At 29.1% G+C, this 14,052-nt stretch overlaps 1 protein-coding gene across 1 annotated transcript; it reads left to right on the forward strand.

Moving 5' to 3' along the window:
* Positions 1-9,534: 9,534 nt before the first annotated feature.
* On the forward strand, positions 9,535-13,794 carry LOC115705297 (protein DUF642 L-GALACTONO-1,4-LACTONE-RESPONSIVE GENE 2). Its single transcript, XM_030632599.2, has 3 exons — positions 9,535-9,808; positions 11,787-12,299; positions 13,071-13,794. Exons 1-3 carry the CDS (start codon positions 9,733-9,735, stop codon positions 13,616-13,618), a joined length of 1,137 nt encoding a protein of 378 aa, XP_030488459.1. The 5' UTR covers positions 9,535-9,732; the 3' UTR covers positions 13,619-13,794.
* Positions 13,795-14,052: the final 258 nt, after the last annotated feature.

Here is a 14,052-nt window from a genome sequence, read left to right on the forward strand (position 1 = left end):
TATGTTGGATAGAATGAGACCACTTTGGCCCACCACCATCCTTTCATTACGTTTTGTCACTTTCTATTTTCAGATTGTTGAATAGCTTGTAAAGTAATAATTAAATCTGTAAATTAACAATGATGTGAATATGATTTGGCGTGGTTAGAGAATAGAATCATAAAGTTTTTTCTTGAAAGAATGACTAGTTCATAAACTAAGATAAAAAAGATGGGTACACAAGAGGGGTCCCTCCCTCCCTTTGGATTACACCAAGCATCCTGGCAGATTTTCTAGCTCTTTTTGCTAGAATCCAAGTCCAGAACATAGAAAAGCGGGATGCCCATGATGTTGATTTTTTCATTAGCGATTCCCCAATAGATTCACCTGCAATAACTTCTCTCAATTTGAGGAGGTCGACATGAGTAGGGCTCCGATCATAACATAGTTGGTAGATCTAAGACTTACTAAAGGGAGTTCGGATAAAGATGGGTTTGAAAAATTATGAATGGATTAACTCGATTGACAAGTCCAATACCAATATCTAAACGATTAATGAAAACCAAATTACAGAAATCAAAGTTCATAATAACATTTAAAACTAAAACTGAAACAAACAACCCTAGTTTGGAAGCCTCTGAATATTAGAGAAAGCATTGACCCCCACCTTACCACCTGAGCATAAGAACAAGCAACAATTCTATTGATCTGGTTATCCAAAGCCCATTGAAGAGCCAAAATCTGGGTGTGGGCTTCTGCTTCAAGAGCAGAACCAGCTTGAATTGAAACTTTGAAGTGTTAGTACACCACTGACTGGTATTCCGAGAGATCCAGACGACAGCTACACCAGCCACACCATCCTTCCAAGCTGCGTCAACCATGAAGATATCATTACAAACAATGCGGGGTTCTGTAAAATTTGAAGCACTTGAGGGGAAGAAGAACCCGCTTGCCTAGGATCTGGAACTTCTCTGCTGTGGCTAAACCTCTGGTTTCTATGGGACCAAATCTCCAAGCAAGCACAACTTGCAAAAGACAAGAGGTTTACTTTCTCACTAGGCAAGACCAACTCACAAAGGTTCTCTAGAAATTCAAGGAAAGATGTACCTGAAACATTGTTGATATGAAGGAAAACTCACCATTAAACCAGACTGCTCTAGTAAGAGGGCAGTCTCTGAAAAGATGCAGCACAGATTCGTACAGGTGATGACACAAATAACACTCACCCTCTTCCATAAAAGGCAGCCTATGTCTGGTAGGGATAGCGTATTAACAAGCTCTCCAAAGCATCAAAGCTATTTCTAGGTTGCAAGCCCGGCTTCCATATCCATTTCCAAATGTTCCTTTGAGTCCCAAACCGCCACTTGTGATCTTCTAAGTAGGCTGCTTAAACCGAATGCTTGCCCGAGTGAGCATTCTTCCGAACGACACAATCCTTTTCATTATGAGACATTCTAGCAATCTTGAGGATTTAATTCCCCAAGTCAGTACCAAATAGCTCTAAAAAAACCATGACCTGTGTAATCACAAACAGAAAAAATCATTGTAGTACTAGTCAAATACATGTTTGATAAGAGCTGGTAAAAGGCAAGAAAATTGAACGATCATTCAAATGTATATAAATATTTGAACCCTTTTTTTTTGTAAGCTTAGAGAAAAAAATGCTAAAAAGATGAAAGTGTAGACATTCCTAAACTAACGGTTTTAACTGTCTGGTGTTGAAACTCAAGACTATAGTATTGGCGTAGGGTGTGTTAGACCCTATTGCCACAAGTGAGAATTTTGTGTAATTGAAGCTAGGCTTCATTGAGAGATTGAGTCCGAGAACTCATTTCATAGGAACAACTTGTAATTCAAATCAGTTTTCAGCTCAATAAAGACTCAAAACCATTTGGGCTGTTTTATTCATTTCTGCATTGTGTTTGATTCGGTTCATCATATTTTTGTGTTAGTTGCTTAACTTGTTTCTAATCACGTTGCATTTATTTGATATTGTCGTTATTTCTTGATCGAGGTATTGAATCACAACAATATTTATATATATATATATATATAAGCAGTACTGCACTGTCTATCATCACAATTATGGTCAGAATCTAACTTTGTATTGGAATCTAAATTAGTTTATTATTGAAACAAAATAATGTAATGTTAAGAATAAATGATGTATTGAAGAAAAATTACAATATATATTGATGTTTCATCAATTTCTACCTCATAATTCAATTTAGAATGATATGATCTGGACGGACAGTGAGTTGAGTGTGTTGGAGTATATTTCGACTAAAATTTAAGATATTTTGTTGGTGATGAATTGAGGATTATAAAGATACGATGCCGTTTCACCCCCCAAATGATAACTTCTTCGTCTTCTCTAATAAAATAAAGGCATATATATACTTTATCTTTATAAGGCTTGGAATACTCTTGTCAATGGATATGCCTAGTGAAAGCAAGGGAGTCTTGCTGTGGAGACTTTTATGAAAATGGTGGAACTCCAATGTAAATCCAGATGAAATAACTTTTGTTTTACTATGGTCACCGAAGGCTTGGAGTATTTTTGCCATAGATGATGAGGAAAATGTTAGATATTACAAAACTGTATGCTGACAGTGGTAGATGGGATGAAATACAAGGGAAAGTTCATGATTTTCTAAGTGATGACAATTGCCATCCTCAAATAAAGGAATAAAAGCTATTTTGGAAAGCTTTTGTGAGAGAGAATGAAGTTGAACTTGAAAGAGGTCCTATAGATGAAGTTGAAGCTTCAAAATCTGAGATTTTTTGTGGGCATAGTGAGAAGCTGGCAATTGGTTTTGGACTCATCAATACAGGGCCTGGGACACTTATTTGGGTGACAAAGATTCTGTACATGTGACAAAGCTGTCATAATGCAGCAAAGTTTATAACATGAAGTTTGCTCTTGTGGAGATGAAGGTTATTGGAAAAAGAAGAAAATAACATGACAAGTGAAAAAATGGACTTCTTCCCCCATACAAGTTTGATCAAATAAAGTCTCTCAAATTCCATTCTATACTTGATATATGGTTCTATTGGGGTTTTGGATCAGCTCTCCAAATTCCCATCTAGTTAAGCACTGAAAAGAAAATCTATTCTTTGGCTCTTGTAAAATTTGCATGTATATATATTAATACTATTTACTACTGTAATTTTCATGTACTACTCTATTTCCTGATCCAGCCAAAGAAAAAAAAAATACATGTTCTGGCTGTAACAGCCTTTTAAAAAAGTTGTAAGTTTACATGAAATTAGTGTATGTTTTATGTATGAAATGTTATTATTTACCTACATGAATTTCATATGAAAAGATTACATAGCAGAAAGAGAGGATGAGTCATAGAAACTCCTTGTCCTCTAATCATGTTCACTGCAACTCCTTCTTCCATTGCAGCTACTTCCCTCCTTTTCTTAGCCTCTAACTTCCCTTGCTTTGCTCAAAATGTAATCTTCATGTTCTTAATTTTCTAACGTTACAAGTAGTCATTAATCAGGTTTTTTCATGTTTAGATGGATAATTTTAAAGCCCCTTTAGAATTACATTGGAATTTATTCAAATGATATCTAAAGAAGAGCTTCATGCTACAAACATTAATCAATAACATAATTATTTTTGCAGGATTTTGGGTCCAACAAAGTACCATATCTTCTTTGATGAGCAACTGAGTAGAGATTAGAGCCATAGAGTTTGGTCATCTAACCTGTATATAGTTTTAATTTGTTAATGGCTGAAAAAGTAATAGAAATAAACTCAGTTGTTAATGGAGAAAATTGAGTGTTTTTATTGGTAATTATTTGGAAAAGAAAAGACATTCCCATGTTATTTCATTTATACATATGCATAAAGAATCTAATCACCTAATGGGTAAGAAAGAATCTATACATCATGTGCCAAATCTATCATATGTTATTGTAATAAGAACATAACAACATGACAATGGAAAAAATTATCTTAAAAGCCCCTCAAATTCCATTTTATATTAGATGGTTCTACTGGGGTTTATTTAATTTAAGGACCACTGACAGGACATGGAAGAAAAAAAAACTATTCTTTGTCTCTCTTGTACAAAAACAGTTCATATTATAGGTATTGATCATAATTCATACATATACATCTCGATGGAACAGACAATTTTCGAAGTGAAGTTTTTTATTACTTACTAATGTAGTTTCACTGCTCTTCTAGTGCGCTCGTAAGTAATTTCCAAATCTGGCCAAAGATAAACAATTGAATAATAAAGTATTTAATTAAAATTTAAAGTGTTAATCACATTCAGATTTATAAACAATCAAAACGCTCAAAATATCATGTCATGTGTATGCTTTCATAAATTATTTTAATAATAATAAACTAATGATTTAAAAAATATATATATACGTTTTAATTAAAATTTACTAATTATTTAAGACATAAAAATTTGTTTTAGCATTATACAAAAAATTAAAGTTAGGGATTCTCTTTTAAAAATATTCATAAAGATTCTATTAAAATTCTACAACTAAATACTTACTCTCTTTAGAGTTGCCACAACCAAAATTTTGACTATTACTCGGCAACACCGGCCGGCCGGATAAGCTTATGGCTGACTTAACTCAGTCATTTCTTTACTTACACCACAAAGTACATGTGATTCACAAGACCCAATAAAAAAACAAAAGCATACATTCATGTATAGACATAACCAAATATAACCATTAAATCATACTATATATTACATATTTAATGTCCAATGTCACTATCGTTATCTAATGGGACAACCGATAAGTAAGAAGTCTAGTAATGATTTCAATTAAAGCAGTACTATTTTTTACACTATTGCATAATGAAAAAAGATAATAAAGTAATAATTCTTTTATTTATTTATATTGAAGAAAAGAATGCAAATATCTCAAACTCATAAAACATTTAAATTGACAAGTTGTTACAAAGGCTTTCAAAAGACAAGAACTATAAAAAGGGCAGCCACATCAAACAAAATCATGTGTGGATGAAAATGCATAATGATAAAAAGTTATGTTGAAAGTAGGGGTGTGCATAACCCATCGTCAAATATTGAATTAGATATTATTTTTAAATATCCAACATCTAATCGAACTAATTAGTATTTTTTATTTAGTTTTGATGAGTAATTAGATTTTATATTCACTACACCAAAATATACCATTAGTAACATTTGAATAACTAACATTTGTTAAAAAATGTGAGAATAGCACTATTTTAGTTACATTCTATCAAAAGTGTCACTTTAAAGAAAATAACTAACATTTGTTTTAGTAACATTTATGTGAAAATGCCATTATAGTTATAATTTAGTGTCACTTAATAAAAAATGTCACTAATTTACAATCATCAAATTTTACTAACACTAATAAAAATGTGACTAAAATATTTATTATTTTAAATATCACTAAAAAATAAATTTATTATTATAAATATTAATAAATAATTTTTTAAAAATAAAATAATATATACATTTGTAAATAGCCTAACTCCCTAACCAACTCCATAAGAAAATGTCAAACCCCAAGTAACCCTCAATACCCACCATCTTTTTCATCTTTTTTTTTTTTAATTAAAAGTAGATCGCATAGGGGTGAACATCTCCATATAACCACCATTTTTAATCTCCCATTCTTACCATCTCAAAGAGATCATCTCACCCTTTTATAGAAACCCTAAACAATTGCTATTTTTACTGTCCACAACAATAATGTACCGAAATACATGAAATTGGTGAGTTTGTATAGTTATGAGTTTGATTTATTTATTTTACGGGTGTGATTAATTTAGATTTGTTAATGAATAATTTCATGATTTATTCTTTTAACATTTTTGCAGTAATCAAAAGGATACTAATAAAAGTAGAAACATGAATGGAACTTTAGATTTGCTTCACTTTTATATATTTGTATTTTTTACTCAATAATAGATTTTTTCTCTATTTCTTCCCGCGTGGTGCATTTGTAGAATATTAGGCATCTTTTTTTAATTATTATTAGTCTCTCTTCTTATATTCTCATTGCCTTGCATATTTGTATAGGTAAAGTACTTGAATTGCATGTGCAAGACTAAAGAGAATAGAAGACTTCTATATATGAAGAAATTCAAGAAGGAGAAGAAATTGGAGAAGAAGAAGAAACTTATACAATTTTAATGAAATTTATTTTTGTTAATTTTTGTAACATACTGTTTTAAGTGTTTGTTGGAATTTTCTGTAATAGCTGTTTTTTTTTTTTTTCTTTTGAAGAGTTCTGTAATAGTTGTTAAACCATTGAATTTATAAAATATAATTTTATCAGATTAGTACAATTTTTTTTTGAGAATCGATTCTCTACTATTATATGTTTTGGAAAGAAACTAAAATAAATCATTGACTATTAGAAAAAAAAAAAAAAAACCAACCGCTTATGTATATCATATTTTCTATATATAAAATATCGTTTTATAATATAATATATTAATATTTTAAAAAAAACAATTATTTTTAGTGACATTTTTTCAAATGAGAGTAAAAAACAATTATCATAAGTAGTGACATTTGCTAACTTATTATATTCTTGTTCGCGTGGGATCATTTTGCTCGCTTACAACTGGCTAACTCTTTGATAGGTGTGGATTGAAAGCCCATTAAAGATATGGCTCTGATACCATGTTGAGAAAACCGTTAAATTAAAGACTAGGGGTGTGCAGAAAGTCATCCAATCCAATTACAATTGATCGATCAAATAAAATCGGATATCTAATCATAATTGGATCGGATCGGATGTAAATTATGAAAATCTAATCGGATTGGATCGGTTGTTGGATGGAACATCTGATCCAATGGATAACTGGCCAAACCGATCCAATTATCATCTAATGGTCATCCAATTATATTTATATATTTTTAAAATACATTTATAATTTAATATATTTTATTTAAAATATATATTGATTGATTTAATATACATTTAGCACATGAGATTAATGAAAAAAAATCTTAAATCTAAAATATTAATTCTCATCTTTCTAAACTCTAATAAAATTGTCAATGCGTATTGAATAAATTTATTATTTAGTGGTTATATTATGAGATCATGAAAATTAATTAGGTTGGATTAAATTAATATTTATTAAGTTTTAAATTATATTTATATATATATTTTTTTTTTTAACGAAATCAACATAAATGGTAGTTAAAGTAGATTAGATGCATCTATTTTAATCCAATAGAAAACTAATTAAAGGCAATATCTAATGGTTGGAACCGATCCAATCCAATACATCCATTGGATCGGATCGAATCGGATGACTTAATTCAATTGGATTGAATCAGATGACAAAATTTAATATCTAATATTAGATTGGATCGATTGGGTCTAAATCCATGAACACCTCTACTATTTTTAATATATAAACTAGATATATATACTTCTAAATGTAAATGTTACGTGTTTGATATGTACATGCACTCAATTATTATACGGAGAAAAAAATCTTTTCTTCACTTCAAACCCGAGGATATTAATGGTTGCATTAATCAAGAGATAATTGTCTTTTGCATCTCTAATTCTGTATATTTTGAATTAATAATGGGAATAATTAATTTGAAACTATTGAGATGCATAAACAAACAAAAATAAATAAATTGATAGTAACATGATTTAAAGCCAACAAGATGAGAATATATGGATAACACCCAAAACTTAATAATATATATTCTTACAATATTTGTTATAATAAGTTTACTTAGAAATAGGATTAAGGTTGGGTTTGATTTAAACATACTCAATAACACATGCCTCCATGTTGGTTGTTGCCAGAAATTTATACATATCACCATATAAGCTTGTCCTGTACCATATACAACCTTTATATTTATATATAAATTTATAGAATTATTGCCGACCATAAATCAACACATTATAAAAATTAATTATAAAAATATATACTCATTTGGCTGTAAATAATTCTTATTTAAAATCAAAGGCAAATACTTTCAAATCAAGATCTTCATCTCTGCACATGGCTTGCCCACATAAAGATTTGTATCATTACTCTTTTTTTTATATATATATATATATTATATAAATCAAAATAAAAAAAATAAAGTGAAGGGTTGAGAATGTGCATTTTGGTTGATCTGATGTTCCTCTGTTGTTCCCACGAGCTACATATTAATTAAATTAAAGGATTAATTGTCTCTCATTAGGATGTGATTGAATTAGACCATGAACAAGGCATCTTATTATTTATTTATTTATTTATTTAATTTGGATATATATACATATTTTTCAATTGCATTCTGTCCAATATATATGTAGTCCAACTTCCCATAGATCTCTAAGAAAACAGCTTATGATTATTCATCCAAACCCATGTGCCTATGTACTCTCTACTAAGGTTGTTTTTGTCATTTTTCATATAGTTTCTGTCCAAATACTTGAGTTTAATTATGAAATAATTGATGAAAGGGAAATTTTATTTACACCCCAAAAATGTTTAAAGACACCCCATTTTAATAATTTTTATTTTCTATGAAATTTATATCTTTAATTGTAGTAAGTTTTTTAAACTTTTTTCTTCCCATTCATATTCTTAAAAAATATACCTATCAAACAAAAATAAATTATATTTTAAATACTATGACAAAAAAATTAAAATAAAAAATTATACGAAAGTTTTTTTAAAAAAAATAAAAAGTATATATACATGAGTTAGAAAAAATTATGAAAATAAAATCAAAATGAGTATTGAAATTAACATAAAATAATGTGAGGACAAATTTTGAAAAAAATATTAAGAGTAATTTTTAAAAATTATTTAAGTTTATATTTTTTTTAATATTGGGGTGTATTTATCATTTTATGGGGTGCAAATAAAACTCCCCTTGATGAAACTCTGAATTCGGCCATCATCTTATTTTCAAAAGTACAATAATACCCCTAAACCGACCTTGTTTTTATCATTTATAGGAAGTACATGTGACTATGAATTGGTTGTCTTTAGCCTTCCCCAGAAAAATATATCCTAAACTTTCCAACAATTATTTCTTTATTTACTCAAATTTTGTGAAGCCATTTATTATGTATTTCGAATCAATAAATGAGACTTACACGTGTCATTTTCACTAAATCCAAGAAATTCCATATGTTTTTGGATTAGACTTTCATTGCAGGAAAAAGGTCATCTTTATATGCTACGATTAAAAAAAAAACGATAAATGGAAATGCTATTGAAAAATGAATTGATACTTTAGACTTTGGTATTTCAATTTAGAGTAAATTTTGTGTATTTATTTAATTAGTTGTTCAAATTTTAACATAAATAAATTAAGAAAATCGGTCAATTGAGATCCGTGAAGGAATGAAAATTACAGCAGTGTTGACCAAGTCAAATTGTAACATTTTTTTTTTCTTCTATTTGCAGACATTAAATTGACTTAAAAATTAAGAAGAGTATATATGCCACCAAAGAAAATAAAAAATTGTCACGATTGCATAATAATAATAATAATATTAATAATAATAATAACATTACATATCTTCCAGGAAAGTGGCACTATGAGTATGAAGAGACATATAAGCCTTTAAGAGAACATAGTGGTAGAATTGTAATTTGATCCAAAATGAGGGGCATTTTCATAAACGGAAAGACATAAAACCCAGTGTCACCCTTTGTGATCTCAACGCCAACTCCAAACTCTCTCTCTCTCTCTCTCTCTCTCTCTCTCTTGATCTGATCATCGAGCAAAGATGTACAGAGTCGCGGTGCTGTTGGCGCTGTTGTGTGCCATTTGCCACTCATCAACAGCCTCTACCTTCACTAATGGTAACTAACCCCTCTCTCTCTATATCTATATATTACACTGTACTTTTTTAATTTATACATAGAGATTTTTGGTACTGCATTATATATAGTTTAGTGCATTTATATATGCATCTCTAAATTTTCTACTTACATAACAATTAATACTACTGCTAGATGATGATTTTCAAATTTATTTTTCTACTGATTTAAAAATTATTACTAAGATCGATCTATCGTATGCATTAATTTTGGGATTTTATAGTTTCTAGATACAGATTCATTTATTAATTTACATTTTAATAAAACAAATGAACATTTATCAAAGTTTTACATGTATTAATTGATCCAACTTAGCTTTTTATTAATAGTTGAAAAAGAGTGGGAGAAGTATTTTTGAAAAGAGAAATGTTGAAAGATATATATTATTGATGTTACAATCCTATTTATTAGAATTAATGTAATTAAGTATTAAATCTCATCTAATTTTAAAAAAATAACTTTTAACATATATTGTTAACCAATCAAAAATACCTTACAACTTTTAACATATATGGTTAACTAATCAGATACTCTTTTCAAAACGGTGTTAGAGAAAATTGAAAATCATCTAGATAAGGGTGTTTTTTTCTTCATTTATTTTGCTCTGTTTAATTTATTGATTGTTATTTATCAAAAAGAAAACATGGGTTGGTTTGGGTACAATAAATACAGCATTCTCTATAATTGAAGCATGAAAACAACTATTGTACTGTGTTATGTCAGTTTCACTTCTCTCATAATAAATTCTCATATCCCCTACCCCAACTTTATAATAATCACAAAAGTAAAAGAGTACTTGTTTATTTATTATCATCATTTAATTATCTCTGTTGTGTACATATATTTTACAGAGTACTATTATTTGACACAAGTATATTGTATACATATAGTAATTCATTATATAAATTAGAAAAATAAATAACTAGTATATGCTAAGAATAAAATACCTGTAATATGCTTATGTCTATTACTAAATTATTTATTAATTAATATGAACAACGGCTTTGAGTCGATATATTCATGGCCAAATTATTATAAAGGAAAGTTTTAGAAGAGTAGTAGATATGAATGATATAGTGCATGTCATGCAGATCTTTGATCACGTGACAATCTAGTTGTTTTGCGCTGTACTTCTATTAGTTGATAATGACTTGATAAAATGTCATTTTCAATTTCCCATAAATTAATTTTTTAATATTTTACGACAACATTATTCTTCTCTATCACTTCTTGACTAAAATCCCCGAACAAAGGGCATTCATGTCATTAAATCCACATGTCAGTCTTGGGATTTGCATCATCATATCCTGCCCTCTTTTTTTTATTATTAATATTCATGTGCTGCTGCTAGGTTGTTGAATAGCAATAAAGTTTTAGGATTATTTAGAATGGTCCCACTAAAGAAAAATATAGCCAAATGCTAAAACAAACGCATCCACCTAATTAACACCATTAGAAATATATTATTAATGTAATTGAATTAATATAATTTAATTTAACGGTTTTTTTATTTTTATATTTTAAAATAATGTTTTTTTTTTTTTGTATTTTTATAGAATTTTACATAAAAAATTTTATTACAACGGTCAACTAGCACTGCAACTTAATAAATTGCAACAAAAAATCGTATAGAAACTCCTATTGCAATTAGTGTTGCAACCACTTTAGAAACTCAAACCGTAAATTTAAAAAAAAATTAAAAAAAATAATATGAAGTAATTTTTCTTTTATTTAATAAATATTATTATTAATTATTTGCTCGGTGCCACTTATAAAGAGTATTATTACGAAATACCAAAATATTTAATATTTTATAATTAGTTTTAATTTTTATTAAATTAGTAAAATAAATAAAATTGTTATTTATTATGGGTACTTTTAGACACCCTGTGCCTAATAATAAAATTGTTATATTAATTAGTACTTAATTAATTGAGCACATATTAATTAAAATTTTCAGGTCTATTACCAAATGGGGACTTCGAGTATGGTCCAAAACCATCAGAAATGAAAGGAACATTAGTAACAAGCAAAACAGCAATTCCGAAATGGGAAATAACAGGCTACGTTGAGTACATAAAATCAGGTCACAAACAAGGTGATATGTTACTAATAGTACCAGCGGGTGCATTTGCAGTGAGGCTAGGCAACGAAGCTTCAATTAAGCAAAAAATAAAGGTAGCAAAGGGCCAATTCTACTCACTAACCTTCAGTGCAGCAAGGACTTGTGCCCAAGAGGAGAGGCTCAACGTGTCGGTCTCACCTAACTCTGAGCCCAATGACTGGGGCATGTTGCCTATGCAGACCATGTATAGTAGCAATGGGTGGGACTCGTACGCTTGGGGATTCTTGGCTGAGGCTTCTGAGATTGAAATTAGTGTCCATAATCCAGGTGTTGAGGAAGATCCAGCTTGTGGTCCACTCATTGACTCAATTGCTCTGAAACTCTTGAGCCCTCCTAAACGCGGAAACGGTACGTCTCCACATATTAATTATATATCTTATTTTAATATATGCCTTTGTTTTTCTTTTGGACCAAATAAGTACGTAGTTCTTAATTATTAGAGGCCCTGACAAAAATTTTGATTCATAAATGTTTGCTAATTTTCTCGTATACAATTAATATTTATGGTATAGTGGATTTATGGTCCGTTCTGTTTATTAAGCAATTACTGAAGCATTAATAATGAGAGTACTATTTTAGTGTTATCTTATTGGGATTATTTCAAAAAACATAAAAAAAAAAAAAAAAACAAAAAAATTACAAATACTATATAGTTCATGAAATTTTAAATATTTTTACGTTTTTTTTATTTTATTTATAAAAAATACGGTCTTTTTATGTTTTAATCTTGTTAATTTTTTGTTATTTTCATGTTACTTTTATGTAATATTCTTATTGATTTTATGTTGCTTTCGTGTTATTTTTTAAAAATCGTAAAAATATAAAAAAAATATTCTTTAAACGTAAAAATATAAATATTTTACAAAAAATATATATTAATAATAAATTACTTTTATAAAAATAAAAAATTAGACTTACACTTATATTTTATTAAAATTCACTTCATTTAATTAATTTAATATACTTTTTCTTTTAATATCTAGAATTTTATTTTTAATATTAAATAAATTTTATATATATTTAAAAAAAAAAAGAAGAATTTTTACTAAAAAAATAAACTTTTTAATTTATGTTATCTTCCTTTGTTATTTATAATTAAACATGTTTTTTTTGGTGCAGATAATTTATTGAAAAATGGTAATTTCGAAGAAGGACCATACGTGTTACCAAAAACATCATCTGGTGTCCTAATCCCACCAAAGATCGAAGACGATCACAGCCCATTACCAGGCTGGATGATCGAATCCCTTAAGGCAGTCAAATACGTTGACTCCGACCACTTCGCCGTTCCGGTGGGGAAACGTGCCGTCGAGTTAGTCGGCGGAAAAGAGAGTGCCTTGACTCAAGTTGTCCGTACAATCATAGGAAAGACTTACGTGCTGAGTTTCGCAGTAGGAGATGCCAAGAATGCTTGCGAAGGTAGTTTGGGTTTAGAGGCTTTCGCCGGAAACAGTACAGTTAAGGTGGCTTATAAATCAACCGGTAAAGGAGGGTTCACACGTGCCAAGCTTAGGTTCAAGGCCACGCAAGCACGCACACGTGTGATGTTTTTCAGCACGTTCTATACCATGACTAGTGACCATAGTGGTTCTCTTTGTGGACCTGTCATTGATGATGTGAGGTTGATCAGTGAACGTCTCACTAAAGTAGTTAATGCTATTAATTAATTAAATTATTTCTATTTTTTATTTATTATTATTATGTATGAGATGATGAGATGGATGAGATCATTCATGTGAGGTTGATCATGTTCCTCCATGATCCGAACGTTTAAATGTTTTGTTTTTTTCTAAAAGAACAAAAGAAGAAGTTGAAGAAAAAAGTGAAAATTATTCGATTTAAACTTTCTTAATTAGTTTTTTTTTTCTGTACTAGTACGTATAGTTTTAATATTATTGTAATTTAAGAAATATGATGAAATTGAATTATTATGTTTTAGTACTTGTGTTTTTTGTTAAAATATTATTATACGATCGATAAATATATATATATAGATCATAAGGAAAAAAAAACCCATAAGACATTATTATGAGTATTAAATTCCCATTGCCCGTTAACATTATTTATGTAAATTATAATTATCGGTGTGAATGTGAATATC

This window comes from Cannabis sativa, chromosome 1 (genome assembly GCF_029168945.1).
Source record: "Cannabis sativa cultivar Pink pepper isolate KNU-18-1 chromosome 1, ASM2916894v1, whole genome shotgun sequence".
NCBI classification, from domain to species: Eukaryota; Viridiplantae; Streptophyta; class Magnoliopsida; order Rosales; family Cannabaceae; genus Cannabis; species Cannabis sativa.

Bases quoted from the DNA above. Each gene is read 5' to 3' on its own strand.
- LOC115705297 (XM_030632599.2), top strand. From the start codon at position 9,733: ATGTACAGAGTCGCGGTGCTGTTGGCGCTGTTGTGTGCCATTTGCCAC. The intron at 9,809-11,786 runs GTAACTAACCCC...TAAAATTTTCAG, and splicing joins AGCCTCTACCTTCACTAATG to GTCTATTACCAAATGGGGAC. The intron at 12,300-13,070 runs GTACGTCTCCAC...TTTTTGGTGCAG, and splicing joins CCCTCCTAAACGCGGAAACG to ATAATTTATTGAAAAATGGT.